We start from the raw sequence: 13,704 nt of genomic DNA on the forward strand, positions 1-13,704 counted from the left end.
CTTATACATAATATACAGTTGTATTCTATATACGTGTCGAACTCAAACCTGAAAGTAGAAGCCCCGAGATTGATGTGGAGGCGGCAACCTAGCCAAATTGCCGCATATTTCATAGAACCGAAACCATCCCTTTGGCACCCCCCCGAGAACTAAAGCAGATCCGAGATATTGCACACAAATAAGAAAAGATACCTTGGAATTCACCGAGCGGTTTTGCCCGACAGCCTTCAGTCCGCCTTCCTACTCCTCGTCTGCGTAACCCTCGTGATCCTCATCAGCGTGGAACCCCCCAGCTGGATTTGAATTATGGACAAGAATGAACGGTCTGCCCTCGGAATCCTCGCTGACGGGCCCAAACAGGCGCATAATGTCACGTAGTTTGAGCCTAAAACGTCAGTGTCCGCTCATGTAGGGATAGTAAAGTGGCTAGACGTACCGCTTGGTTCGCGTGCCATCGTCCTCCATAATTTCATCAATCTCCGCTTGCTTACGTTCTTGCATACTGATGATCCGCTCATCGACAGTGTTTCTCACGCAGAACCGGGTCATGAAGGTGGGATTAGCTTGACCAATACGGAACACTCGACAAAAGGCTTGCTGTTCTGCTGCCGAATTCCACCATGGATCGACCATGATGACCCGAGAGGCCATAGTGAGGTTGAGGCCCACTGTAACTTTGGTCAGTAATTAGTGCAGTGGAAGCCGGGGAAAGAGACTCACATCCTCCACAGCGAAGAGATGCCAACAGGACCCTCACTTCAGGGTCATCGGCAAATCTGGCGATAGCTTTGTCGCGGGCAGGGAAGGAGAGCTTGCCGTGGTACTGACGGACTCGTCAGCTTAAGTTACTCAAAAAAGAAGGAGACTATGTGGCTGCAGGAAGAATTGCCTGCAATCCGAGTTGCAGAGATCCGTCACCCAGCGCGATCTTACCTGTTCAGCAAGCCATCCTTCTTCCCTACACATCCTGGCCAAAATGCGGATCCTATGCAATTGTCAGATAAAGAACTCCAGAGGGCCTTCGGGGACTCACATCGGCAGAAATTGAGTATAGACAATGATCTTCATGTCCGGCTTTTCGGTAATCCAGTTGAGTATCTGTGCCTTGATTGCGAGGGTTTTGGCAGAGGGGAGGACACTTTGACCACTGAAAGACAGCCAATCATCCTTTAGGTCCTCTTTGTCCATTCGAGTACGCTCTTTGCTCTTCCTCGCGGACCTTGTTTCACGCTGATGGTCATCCACGCGGTCACCATTTCCATCGCACTCCCGGGCGTGGGTAAAAGCTTGGTTGCAGCCTTCCACTCCGCAAGTGATTCTTACATCATCTCCACCCTCAGCTGCTTTCTTATAGCACTCTTCGCAGTGGAAGTGATTGCAACTCGTGAGCCAAAGTTTGTTTCGGTTTTCGTGACAAATGTGGCATTTGGCTCTTTTCTTAGCCTTTTCGTAGCTTTCACCAGTTGTCAAACTGTCGAGGTAAGGCTTAAAGTCGTACCGCTTACCAAAAGCCTTTCCTGAGGTAATCAGGTTGGGATTGTTTCCGTAATCGTCTCGATCGGGGCTAAAATCCTCGACTCCATCCTGGCTGGATCCCTCAATGATTCCGTTTTTGCTCTCGTTCAAATCGTCAAGTTGCTTCCTTATGGCAATAATGGTGTGGCTAGTCTCTCCATTTTTTGAAAAGTCTTCGACAACTTGGCGTATTCCTTCGATATCTTCGAGCTCCAGCAGGTCCCTCATCACGAATTGTAGCATTAGAACGTGCGCGGTCAGTTGACGTAATCTCAAAAGCATTCTGCTTGCCGTCAGCTTGTCACGAGCGTTGTTTAAGGTCCATAAATGCCACATTCCAGCGGGCGACAATGACCGTACGAATTTGTACTTACACCATGGCATTACTGTAAGACTTATTGAAGTCTCCTGATTTGACCAAACCGTTCAGTTTCTCGCTGAATCGTGTCTTGACGATGTCATAGATCTTCCGTTCAACGATATTGAAGTCACACCAATGAGTCGCCTGCTCCGCCTTGGGAAGCTTCAGAATAGGGGCACCGAACATTACACTGCGAGTCCCGATATTAGCTTTTGAAGCAAGGATAGGTGCTGAACTTACTCTTGGTGTGTCCTTCTAATCATAAATTGGTTCAGGCGAAGGAGCAGCCGCTCAGCGTTCTCAGGGTTGTTTGTGTCGCAGTAATTGTTCTTGAATATTTTTAGGCTTCCAGTATGTGGCACCTGCAGGAACTTGAAGTACGGGTATAATTCCGCCAGGCCGTTTAACACAGGAGTGCCGCTCAATGCCCATCGATGATCTGCCATGAGTGCCCTGCACGCGATGGAAGTCCTGCTGGAGTGATTCTTGATCGCCTGAGCCTCATCAAGCACTATACGATAGAACTTCACCCGATGTAAAAGGCCCCGATTCTTATCCCATTGCTCCTTCCACCAACTTATCTTGTCTTCCGCTGTCTGTAATTCGATGGGAGGATTGTTCTTCGGATAAGAGCGCAAGATTTCACCGTAAGTGGTGGTGACGATGTCGAAATGTGCGAGAACTTGAGCACTAGCGTTGCTAGCCAAACGAGTCCCAGTACCGTACCTCATAATTTTCAGACCACAATTAGTATGCGTCTCAATTTCGCGCTCCCACTGAGTGAGGAGGCTGGGTGAGGCAACCAGCAATGTGGTTTTGATTTCGCCAAGAGGCGGCCTGCCGTTCACAATGTTGGCTACCTAAGTGTCAGTTATGGGAACGTCGAAACAGCATTTTCATAAAGCGACAGTGCTCACCTAGCATCATGAGCGTTTTACCTAAACCCATCTGATCCGCCATGAGACCGCCACGAGGCTCCTCAGATGCTCTTTCACGTCGCCGCATGAATGCTGTTCCAAGCACCTGGTAGGGTTTCAAAGCCGTCTTCATTCCTTTGACAGTCCAAAGGCCGTTACCATCAGCTTTGACGCTTCCACGACCGTCGAAGTCTTTCGTTGCGTTTAAAAGAACTTTTATATCTGCGCTGGCTTGCTTCTGATTTTCTGGAGTGGCACTGGCTACAAGTTGTTTCAATGCCTCCATCTTCGTCCTCGATGTGAAAGTCGGTTGATCAGGGGCATCTTCGGCTGCCTGATCCTTGAAGACATCGCTCATGTAAAGACTTCGCACAGTTTTCACTTGGCGCTCTTTCTCACGTTTCTGCTTGGCTGATTGACGGGTGCGCTTTGTCGGTTTCTTATTAGCTGCAGGTTCAGGTCGAGTGGTGTGGGATGCTTTCCCCCTCGGCTTCTTAGACCTGGACTGTGCTTGTGAACTGCCGCCACCGTCCTCCTCCTCAGATGGCTGATTTCTCTTAGACTTTTTGCTCGGTGGTATATCATTCCATGCCTCGACACCTTCCAGCATGGACTTGTACTCTGCTTCTGCTAGGCTCAACCTTTTGGGCTGCTTATATGGCAAATCTGGTTTGCGCGATTGCGTCGAGCTTGTACCGGAGCCTTGAATGTTGTCCTTGTAGAAACCGTCACCTTCCTCGTCTAGTAAGACTGCATTGGGGAATAAGCTCGAATCAACACTCCCGCCTCTCTCTTCCTTCATTATCTGGAGATCGCGCTGTCTTTTCTTGAGGCGGATCTGTTCAGCTTCTGCGATCCTCCTCCATTCGAGCTCGTGTCTGAAAGATAATTTGCCGCCATTTTGAAGTTTCAGAGCCTCGTAGTGCCCTTTAGTCTTTTCAAAACTCTGAAGAGCCCTCGTGTGCTCTTTTTCCTCGTTATCAGCTGCTGCGGGCTGGTGAACCAATGACGCCGATCTGTTTTGCGGCAAATTGTCCAATTGAGCATGTACGGGAATCGGGCGGCCGGGCAAGCTTTTGGTATTCCCAGATCCCTTTGCAGTGTTGGAGGCCCGATATACCTGCCGCATCCACTCAAACCTGAATAGGGCGGGAGTCTGGCCTGGGAGGCTTGACTGCTTATTCGGCGGCGGCATTGCAATATCTGTTGACTGCGGAGCCACCGACTCGGTGGAAGTGACGGGCGTCTCGGGGATGAACAGCGAATCTTCGCCTTGTGGGAGGTCTGGCTGCTCGAAGACCGGGAGAGAATTCCCAGTGTCATACTGTCGCTCTTCGTTCATCAAAGAGCATGGAGCTTCCTGCATCTGTCCTGCCGTGAATTCGGTGGACGGCATCACAGTGTCACCACTACCTTCAATATAATCGGTCATTTCCGTATTCAGGATTGTGTCCACAGCATCGCCCAGCTGTCCTGATATTGGATCACGACCGATAAAGTCTGGCATGTCCTGACTCGGAATTTGGTCCTGATTGGATTTCAGGACATTGTCATGCATCTGTGACAGACCCTGAATATGACGGTCATGCTGGCCGGAGAGTTCAACCAGTGTGCTTTTGTCATCTTGACCCGACTGCAATTCAATCGATTCCGTAGGTGCAAGCATTGTATTTGCCTCCCCATGAGGCTGCGGGCCTTCCAACTCTTGAATGTCTTCCTTCGCCGTCGTAAGCGTTGGATCAACGTGCGGGTCGGGATCTTGGGTGGGGTTCCTCATGGTTGCAGGCCAAGGACTTGGGATGGAACTGTGAGACTGGTACCAGATTGATGGAGGTAAGTGAAAGAAAAGAGCTTTTAGTGAGTGGAGTGGAGAATGAGAAGACGGTTGAGGGTGGGAAAAAGTGAGATTGTGGGAGATTGCAAGAGAAGAGAGAAGGACGTGATGGATGAAGGATAGGTGTATTTAGGTATCGGGGATGTGAGACTTGATGGGTTTGAGCACAGCTAAGCGGTTAGGGCTTGTAGAGCGCCGCTGAACTGCGTAGTATAGGAAGCTTGAGTGGGATGGAGGAACTTCAGAGTTGTATGGATTATAAGATGGATGGAGAGTAAAGTGGTGGGTGAGGAAGAGAAGAGGGAAGAGGAGAGGGAAGAGGAGAGGGAAGAGGAGAGGTAATGGGTAGCTTTATATAGTGGATGAAGTAGCGGGGCTGGGAGAGGTACGGTGGCCAGCGCGTTAATGACGATTCCGGAGCCAAATGGTAGAGTATGGTGCGAGAGTGTGGTGATGGAGGAAGAGGGAGAGGTGGTAGGTAGAGATCCTTATATACTCGCGAACCAAAGGTGACGGCGCTTCGCGAAGCTCTCACCTTACCGCCAGCAAGATATGGATGCGAAATGTTGGATGAATGTTCGGGAGTGTTGACGTGCTTCTGGCTCATGGCGGGGGACATGATCAGTGGGCAATGAGTCTCCGTTGACGACGTGTCATGACTGAGGAACAGCAAGTCCAGAGTTGCATGTTGACAGCTCCTTCCCTCTCGGTCCCCACCAAGAAGGAGCGTACCGACCCAAGCCAGCGATCCATGTCCAAAGGCAAGCGGAAGTAGAAATCAAATAGTACACCTTAATAGAATACACCTAGATTAGCGTTAGACTCCGCTGCCGTTAAACAGCGAATATCATATGGCCCCAACTTTGTTCAGGCCACCTCTTTAGTATCTAGTGTACATCAACTCAGCGATGGATCACCGTCATCAAAAACCCATTAAACACTCCCGTCGTCCAAGGCCCTGCCAATCGCCATAAGGTGGCTGGGTCTCTAGCCAGACGAGCGGGTGAATGAATGTGGGAAGAAGAGAAAGGTCGGTGGAAGGCATCAATGGCAACTCTATGCTTGCCGGGTGGCTAGGTTTGTCTACCTATTCCACCTCCAGGTGTGCACGCCCTCAACAACCTCTGCCGCAAGGTGCTAAGATATTCGCAAGAAAAGAATTAGCTAGTGGATGACCAGACTCTGTTCTCTAGCTTCCTTGTAGAATAGGATTATAAGGAAGTCGTGCTTTGAGTAGATTAAGACAATTAAGCTCATGAGATCTTATCTTGGACGGCAAGTTCTATAACCACGCAGTACACCACAGAAAGTCATTCCGCCAGGCTACGCCTTGACGCTGCCTACAGCAATCGGACGGACGGGGGACGAGCACATGTAAGACAGCATTGGAAATTGATGGAAGGGAATATTCCAGATCAAAGTACCACATCCATATAGGGCAAAAGGAAATATATGGCCGCATATTCGTGTGTTGGCCACCGGGTATAAAGCATTCTATGATCAGATTCCACCGAAGGCCGTAACTCTATGTGAATAGGTTGGAGTCGAGAAAGACAGTCTGGAACGCAAGAGAAAACCGCCTGATGCGGGATAGACAAAGGAAACCAGAAGATCGAAGTGCGCTATCTCAGCATTTGGCCTCCTCGATATTGGGGTAGAACCACGCCGCCAGCGCAATAATAAGGTACGAACATACGAGAAGCACCCCTTCGAGCCAGTCTGGTCCAGGTTAGCTGTGTACCGCAGGCATAAACAACTGTAAACTTACGAGATTTGCCGTCTTGGATCAGATAGTTGACGAGAAGGACTGAGACAAACAGAAGAGCGATTTGGAAGGTGTCGAAGTATAGCGTCATGCATTCTTTGCCCAAGATCCAGCCGAGTACGACAACGAACGGCAGGACGAGAAGAGCGATCTGCATGCTGGAGCCCACGGCGACACCAATCGACAAGTCCATCTTGTCTTTGATCGCGACTGTCACAGCAGTGGCATGCTCTGCTGCGTTGCCGACGATGGGGAGAAGGATGAGACCGACAAAGGTCGTGGAGATTTTTCCCGTAGATGTGATGCCCTCAATGCTGGAAACCATAAACTCTGAGCAGAATGCTACCAGAGTGGTGGATATGGCCAGCGTAATCAAAGCACCAATCACTGACAGCTGCGGTTCCTCTAAGTCATCGTCGTCATCTTCTTCGGGATCTTTGAAGACGTTGGTGGCATTCAGGCCACCGACCGAGGCGGCTGCACCGACAGCGGCAATCCCACGTGCCGCGCTACCTTCTTCGATTTTTGACTTCTTTTTGGGTGATTTTTTGCTTGGAGCGTTGTACATGGAAACGTGGGATCTCAGTTGGAAGAGAAGGTAGCAGCCGTACACAAAGAGAAGGATAATGGCGGTGCCACGAGACTAAAACCTAGTGAGTGGACTTCCATAAAACTCTATAGCTCATGACTCACGAGTTCTTGATTCCTTTGTCCGTCGGGCACGGTATCCTCCAACAGCATATTGTGGAAGACCGTGGGGATGATGAGACTAGCAATGCAAAGTGCCAGGAGACTAGCAGCGGTCTGAGCCACTGTGACGTTGAAATGCTGTTCCAAACGATTGAGCCCACCAAGCCAGAATGCCATGCCTAGCACAAGCAGAAGATTGGAAAGCATGCTTCCAATCAAGGAAGTCTTGACGATTACAATCTCGTCTTTGATCAGAGCTTGGATTGATACAATCAACTCGACAGCATTCCTGTACAACAGTTAGCTATGTACGTGAAGGTCGAAGCCTCTACCCAGTCCAGCAGACATACCCAAAAGTCGCGTTGAGAAGACCGCCGAAAGTCTCCCCAACTCTTATGGCCAGTTCTTCCGTCGCATAGCTCAGTAAGGCTGCCAGTGGAATGATGGCGACGAAGTTGATAACAAATATTGGGACAGGTCCAACCTTGTGTGAATAGTACATAGCGAAGCCAACCGGGACGAAGAGAAGGAGCAGATTGATCCAGGATCCAAGGAACACGGCACGTAGTTGGGCGCCAACCGGGATCTTCTTCCTATGAAGTCTCTTCTTCCTCGCCTCTGCGTCCATATCCTCAGATTCGGCGCTTTCGCTCGCGTCAATGACATTCTCATGGGATTTCCTGAATATGCCTTTGAATCTGGCTCGCTTCTGGACATGCGATGATGGTCCATCTTGGAGAGCGCTGCCGTTGCCGACCGCTGTTGACTCTTTTCCTGCCTCCGTGTCTCCTGCGACAAGTTCATTATCCGAGTTGGAAGCCTGGGCGTAGTCATGTCCTGCGGACGTATCTGAGATCGTCGGTGCTGTGTCGGCGTGATGCGGAGGAGGGAATTCCTTCTCCGCCTGCTGGCTTTCCAATCGTCGCTGTTCCTCTATGACGGGGCGTGCATGTCCTTCTGATCTTCTCCTGTGGAGCTGATTCTCGATATCGACTGAGCTTCGGCTACGTTGTCGGGCAAAGGGGTTATAGTTGACGCTGCCATCGTCGACGCGCGACGCTACACGATGCGCCTTGAAGCGGATGTTATCTGTGTGCGACGATCAGCATATACAACGGATTTCGAGGCGAAGCTTTGGTGAGCTTGGGGAGCGTTTGACGTACGCATCGTGCGGGACGCAGTGATGTCTCGTATTTGAAGCAGCGCTGTCTTTGAGTACCACTAGGGAGCAAGAGAGATCCGGCGAAAGTACGGCCACGGCTGCCCAGGAAAGGGCGAGGGCGATTTAATTGAGGGAGTGTATGACGAAGGCCCAGTTGAGTACGACAGTTGAAACAGGGGTGAAAACAGTGACGATGTTAGTTGCCAAGCCCTGTGCACAGGACGATCGCGAGCAAGCCACCGCTTGCGACTGGCAAACAAAGACACCTTAGCCATAAAGAGAATCCAGTGCCTGAGATTCCGTCCCCGTGCGGCTGTGCTTTATTCATAACCGCCATTCATTGAGGTAAATACACCACCTTATTTGCACGTGCACCCAGTTTATTAGCGCTGTCTTGTGCATCTCCCTGTCGCAAATGCATCAAGACGAGAGAGAAGTTTGTAAGGATCATTGTCCATTATGTGTTGGCATATGTGTTGGCAGGGACGGGACGGTGCAATAATAAGCTTTCACCCCCGATCTTGGGCCCAAACAAGAAAGTTTAAGCGTGGTTCGGCTAAGCTTAATTGGTCCTCATCTCGTCCCAACTGCCCTTTGGAGGTTCCGTCGTAAGGTGTTTATGGTTTCTACTGTGTATGATACGCTATTGCATCATTTCGTTAACCCTTAATTACGCTCTAAATTGGCTCTCCATCCCCTCAGAGAAGGTTGGCAGGTGGGTTGGACAATCAAAGCGACAGAATGAGGATGACGTCACAAAGACCCCTGTGCATGCCCTGCAATTCCTCCCAAGGAAAATTGAGCGTGAGAGGAGAAAGCTGTACGTATAAAGGTATACATTCTGGGCTCTCTAATCCTGCTGAGCCAATAATAAGCGGAGAGACATACTACGTGTCAGACACTCTGCCCAACTAACTGAAATTTAGACTCATCCCGTCAACCCGCAACGGGCTTCTTAGTTTCATTTTGGGCGGTGAAATCATCTCTAAGTCAGAACACTCCCTCTTGGACTTTTCCTTCTACCGGCTCCCAGAATGCGTTTTCTCCCCGTGCCTTCAGCGCCCGCATCCCCAGCCTCATTTTGTTCTGCATCAGCTTTCCCCAACTCTTGTTTTGATTCCCTCACGTTCGACTTCTCTCTTTATTCCCACTTCCACATACTGTCGTTCTTTCTCTACCTCAATGGGCCTCTTCTGTTCCCTGTCTTCTTGCCTGCCCTCGTATTTTCCGCAAGTATGCAGGACACCATCTTCCCCAGCCCTCCCATACGCCTCCCACCGAGAGGAAGTCGATGCTGACGGCCTCGAAGAGTTCCTGCACTCTGACTTCATATGGAGGTAACAATGCAAAAATCAAAAGGAAAATACTCGAGACTAGGAGGGCATCATGTAGATTCGTCGGATGTGCCACGCGAATCATCTGTCGAACTGTTTGGTTTAGTCTTCTTCATGGGCCACTATGTCTTGGTGCCAGGTGAAAACCACCAAGAAAAGCTTGACGGATGTTGTCGTCTAATGGCTGGGCTGTGATTGACCAATGAACATAATGTACGAGCAGCGCTGTTAATGCAAGAACATTTCACTATCATAACAGCATGTTCCAGAGGTATATTCCCCATGCTCCTTCAGCGCCGACATACATACATACGTGAGCATCACTCGTCCATTCAGTCAAGAGAATGCCTTGGTACATGTCCGTTACCATGATCAAACAGACCACCTGCTTCATCGCCATATGCAGCGGCCAAGGCATATGCAAAAGCAGAACAAGACAGCATTGTAGTCTTTCCTCTCTACCTCTACCATCAAGTCCCATCAATCCTTCACGGACCCTGCACCTTATGGTCCCCCTTTATCACATCGGCATACGTCGGCGGCGGCCCAGACGGCTGACTGCTCCCCTCGCCATTCGGCACATGCTGCTGAGGCTGGGCCTTCGCTTGTCCACCTTGATTCGCTTTCGGCTGCGGAAACGCATTCACGACGCCGCTCTCCTGCTGGCCGGGGAACTGACCGGCCGAGGGCTGGCTTCCCACAGTACCATAGTTCGCATGTCCCGGCGGTCCGCCCTGAGCGACGTAAAAGTATGTGACTGTGCCTCCTGCACGCTCGCCTCCTTGGAGTCCCTCGTATTCGTACGGGTCGGGGTATTTGAGGATGATGTACCAGGCGTGAAGCAGACCCGGTAGGAAACCGAGACAGCAGAGCGCGATGTTGATGAGCGAGTCTGCGCTGCAGACACCGCGTTTAACCCATACTACACAGGAGAATTAGCGGTTGATTCGGGTTCAGAACGTGGCCACATTGACAGGGTTGTTGGAGCCTGGCCAATCTGGATGGATGCGGAGAGCTACGTACCGCCTATGGGAGGGAAAAGAACCGAAAGGAGCATCAAAAAGCAATCCGCGCCGCACATCTTTGTTGTGAGTTTGGGTTTGTATGGATTTCAGAGGAATATGTGGTTTCAAGTTTGGAAGTATCGTGAAAGCGAAGATGGCAGATTCGCATGAGGTGCCTTGACCGTGCGACAGGTCGTATGACGCGTAGTGTGGCGTTTACGTGTGGCTTAGCAAGTCTAGCCGTTCTGGGCTGAGTGTGGGGTTGTCCTTCAGACGAACACTGGCTTCCAGGCTTCGCACGATGGTACAATGGTCATTGAAACACTATTTATGATATGTGGTATCTCATTTCAGCAGACTAATCTACTCCTTGCCACCAAGGTATCTATAGACAACAGAAAAGTCCCTGCCTTTACAGTTGTCCGCCTTCTCCACTTCATCATACAGAGCCTTTGCAGTGTCTCCCAGAGCAAGCTTGACACCTGCCTCCTTAGCCGCTTGTATGGCGAGTTTCAAGTCCTTGTTGGCAAGAGCCACTCCAAATCCACCCTCATAACCTCTAGAAGCAGGTGAGCCTTCAATGACGCCGGGGACGGGGTTGTTGACCTCGCTAGGCCAGCACCTGCCGGTACTGATGTTGAGCATCCCGGCCAAGGCCTTCGGATCGAGGCCCCATCGGATGCCCATGTTCATGGCTTCGGCGGTAGCAATGTTGTTGAGGGCAAGGAGGTAGTTGTTGGCGAGTTTTCCAGCGAGACCAGAGCCCTGCGGACCAAGGTGGATAACTTTCCTGCCCATCATGGACAGCACGCGAGTAACCCGCTCAACGTCCTCGGGAGCAGCGCCAATCATGAAAGTTAGTGTACCCGCTTGCGCTCCCACGACGCCTCCAGACATGGGAGCATCAACGAAGGTTCCTTGGCCAGTTGATCGCGCAAGTTCAGCAACAGAGCGGGAAGTCTTGATATCGATAGTTGAGCAATCAATGAACAACCGCTCCTGCGTCATGCCCTCTTTCAGAAGAGTGGCAGGCTCGAGCATCTGACGATACACACCTGAAACGTGCTGAGGTTCCGGCAGAGAGGTGACAACGATTTCCTGTTGAGGTCAGCTCTGCTCAGAGCGCGAAGGCGATGATCAACAGTGGACAGAGGAAACAAGTTCAGAGGATTGGCTTTATATAAAATGAATCATGGTAAAGGATTACAAGTAATCCCCAACTTAGATCATAGATAGGACAATAAATTCATCATGGAAATATGAAGGATACCGATACAGAAGTACTTACCGCTTTCTCAGCAACTTCCCGTGCACTCTCGGCAACCCGGACTCCAGTAGGGTTCTCTTCCAGGAATTGAGAAGTCGCCGCTTTGTTTATATCTTGCACGAAGAGGATGTCATCCGCAGGTAGCTTAGACCTCAAGTTCCTCGCCATTGGATAGCCTAACAACATGCATTAGCATGCTGCGAGATCAATCGGACACGCTCTGGGTGCATACCCATGCGACCTAGGCCAATGAAGCCCCATGTTGCTTGGAGATTCTGTGAGGTCGAAAAACATCTTCTCGCACCCTGCCGTAAGGGGAATATCCGCCTGAGGGGCGATGCTGTCGCCAAAATTGTCCGCATTGTGTTGATTGATTGCACAAGGGTGTTTGGGAGATGTTATGTTAAACGTGCGGCAAGACGCGGGATTGTCCAAGGCCTCCGCAAGAATGGGACACGATCAACCGAGGTCAGCCAGATGGCAGGAACGGACCGCCTGAGCAACGAGCCTGAGGGGGAAGCGGCCACAAAACGGCACCATAGCTCGAACCATGTTTGGTAAAAGAAGGCCGGTATCCGCTGCAGGAAATTCAGCTGGAGATTCGTGTTCAGAGGGGGTGAAGAGCGTTGAGCGAAGAAAAATATTTTGGGTCTTGCACGTGATGCGCTGGGCCCGATTCGGTTATCGATTGTTGCACAAACCCAGAGAAACTTGACCGAATTCTTGGCGCATTCCTCTTCCTCCTGAATTTGATGACTTTGCAATCACGACAGAAAACCATCTTAAAATTACAAGGTGCTTCAAAAACATCGCGATGGCTTGAGTTAGCTTAGTAATTCATCATACATTGGAGGCGATCAGGTTGTTCTTCCTTATGATAAGTCCTGTCAGCTTCCATAGCTAGGCCTTGATCTTCCACGGCATTAAATCACCGTGTAAACGAGATCTCCTAGACTACGTTTTACAGCATGACTCTCTAGCGTAGTACAGTGAAAACGTGTAGTTAGAGATTAGTACTGTTACGTAGAGATTTGGGGTATGATTTTGCCGTGAGATCCTATTGCAATGATTCACTTTGTGGTTAAGCGGGAGTATATCGCAAAACAGGGGCAAGCAACTGAGCGTTGTGCTTGAGAAGGTCGATGTGTGTGGGTAACATCCGTCGCCTATATCACTACCTATGTATCTAGGCCTCCGGCCCAGGCTGCTACATGTATGCATTACAACTTGAATTCGCCATCAGTGAAGTCGATCACCTGCGCCTTCTCCAATACCTTGCCCGCAATCTTTTTGAATTCATCGTGGAGAGGATCCTCGTTGACATAGTAATCCCGGTCCTCCGCTGTCTCAAACTCCATGACAAACGCATGGGTGAAGCCGTTCTGAGCCGTTGCAGTCAGCGGATGAAGATGGTGAGCTTGAAAATGTTTCATTCAAGTGAATAAGATGGACCATACATTTACTCCTTCGGGCGAGTTATTGGTACCGCCGGATGCAGACTTGATATACGTTCTCTTTGACGTGGGATGGATACAACTATCTTTTAGTCCGAGCATGCGTTGAGAAACCTTTAGGTTCGCAATCAATCGGACTCCTGTCAAGATTCAAGATGCGGAAGGGGAACGTACATCATTGATGGCTTCGGGGCTAGCGGATGCCTTGAATTGAAAGAGAACAACATGGGTGACACCCATGTTTGCTCTTGGTGTTTAAATAGATGAGTAGCTTAGGGACAGGTGTGTGGGCTTAGAAGAATAGATTGAAACCGCACTGGATAGTAACGACCGAGATGATTGGCTTCCGTCCAAGGGAGATAGAGGTAAGCGGGGTTAGGCACCTTAGGGTGAGGGTGAGT

General features: G+C 50.2%; 6 protein-coding genes across 6 annotated transcripts; all 6 read right to left on the reverse strand.

The window, feature by feature from the left end:
* Positions 1-35: 35 nt before the first annotated feature.
* EI97DRAFT_425181 (uncharacterized protein) lies at positions 36-4,159 on the reverse strand (the record flags this gene model as incomplete). The annotated part of the gene is made up of 8 exons (XM_033797153.1): positions 36-385; positions 437-668; positions 721-823; positions 934-985; positions 1,034-1,798; positions 1,890-2,066; positions 2,117-2,732; positions 2,794-4,159. 8 exons carry the CDS (start codon positions 4,157-4,159, stop codon positions 241-243), a joined length of 3,456 nt encoding a protein of 1,151 aa, XP_033650547.1. The 3' UTR covers positions 36-240.
* A 2,095-nt stretch (positions 4,160-6,254) lies between these two features.
* On the reverse strand, positions 6,255-8,249 carry EI97DRAFT_445290 (calcium/proton exchanger; the record flags this gene model as incomplete). Its single annotated transcript, XM_033799956.1, has 5 exons — positions 6,255-6,346; positions 6,396-7,035; positions 7,086-7,371; positions 7,433-8,171; positions 8,246-8,249. The coding sequence occupies 5 exons, from the start codon at positions 8,247-8,249 to the stop codon at positions 6,255-6,257; spliced, it is 1,761 nt and encodes a 586-aa protein (XP_033650548.1).
* A 1,143-nt stretch (positions 8,250-9,392) lies between these two features.
* EI97DRAFT_192620 (uncharacterized protein) lies at positions 9,393-9,793 on the reverse strand. The gene has a single exon (XM_033793611.1). It carries the CDS (start codon positions 9,661-9,663, stop codon positions 9,424-9,426), a length of 240 nt encoding a protein of 79 aa, XP_033650549.1. The 5' UTR covers positions 9,664-9,793; the 3' UTR covers positions 9,393-9,423.
* A 273-nt stretch (positions 9,794-10,066) lies between these two features.
* EI97DRAFT_482941 (UPF0057-domain-containing protein) lies at positions 10,067-10,735 on the reverse strand (the record flags this gene model as incomplete). Its single annotated transcript, XM_033802084.1, has 2 exons — positions 10,602-10,735; positions 10,067-10,500 (listed from the first exon to the last, which is right to left on the reverse strand). The coding sequence occupies exons 1-2, from the start codon at positions 10,657-10,659 to the stop codon at positions 10,067-10,069; spliced, it is 492 nt and encodes a 163-aa protein (XP_033650550.1). The 5' UTR covers positions 10,660-10,735.
* Positions 10,736-10,945: 210 nt separating this feature from the next.
* EI97DRAFT_425190 (3-hydroxyisobutyrate dehydrogenase) lies at positions 10,946-12,613 on the reverse strand (the record flags this gene model as incomplete). Its single annotated transcript, XM_033797154.1, has 3 exons — positions 12,082-12,613; positions 11,871-12,025; positions 10,946-11,680 (listed from the first exon to the last, which is right to left on the reverse strand). Exons 1-3 carry the CDS (start codon positions 12,209-12,211, stop codon positions 10,946-10,948), a joined length of 1,020 nt encoding a protein of 339 aa, XP_033650551.1. The 5' UTR covers positions 12,212-12,613.
* Positions 12,614-12,955: 342 nt separating this feature from the next.
* Positions 12,956-13,698, reverse strand: EI97DRAFT_405120 (uncharacterized protein). Its single transcript, XM_033796550.1, has 3 exons — positions 13,478-13,698; positions 13,307-13,417; positions 12,956-13,231 (listed from the first exon to the last, which is right to left on the reverse strand). Exons 1-3 carry the CDS (start codon positions 13,541-13,543, stop codon positions 13,070-13,072), a joined length of 339 nt encoding a protein of 112 aa, XP_033650552.1. The 5' UTR covers positions 13,544-13,698; the 3' UTR covers positions 12,956-13,069.
* Positions 13,699-13,704: the final 6 nt, after the last annotated feature.

The sequence above is a fragment of the Westerdykella ornata genome, assembly GCF_010094085.1.
Source record: "Westerdykella ornata strain CBS 379.55 unplaced genomic scaffold EI97scaffold_31, whole genome shotgun sequence".
NCBI lineage: Eukaryota > Fungi > Ascomycota > Dothideomycetes > Pleosporales > Sporormiaceae > Westerdykella > Westerdykella ornata.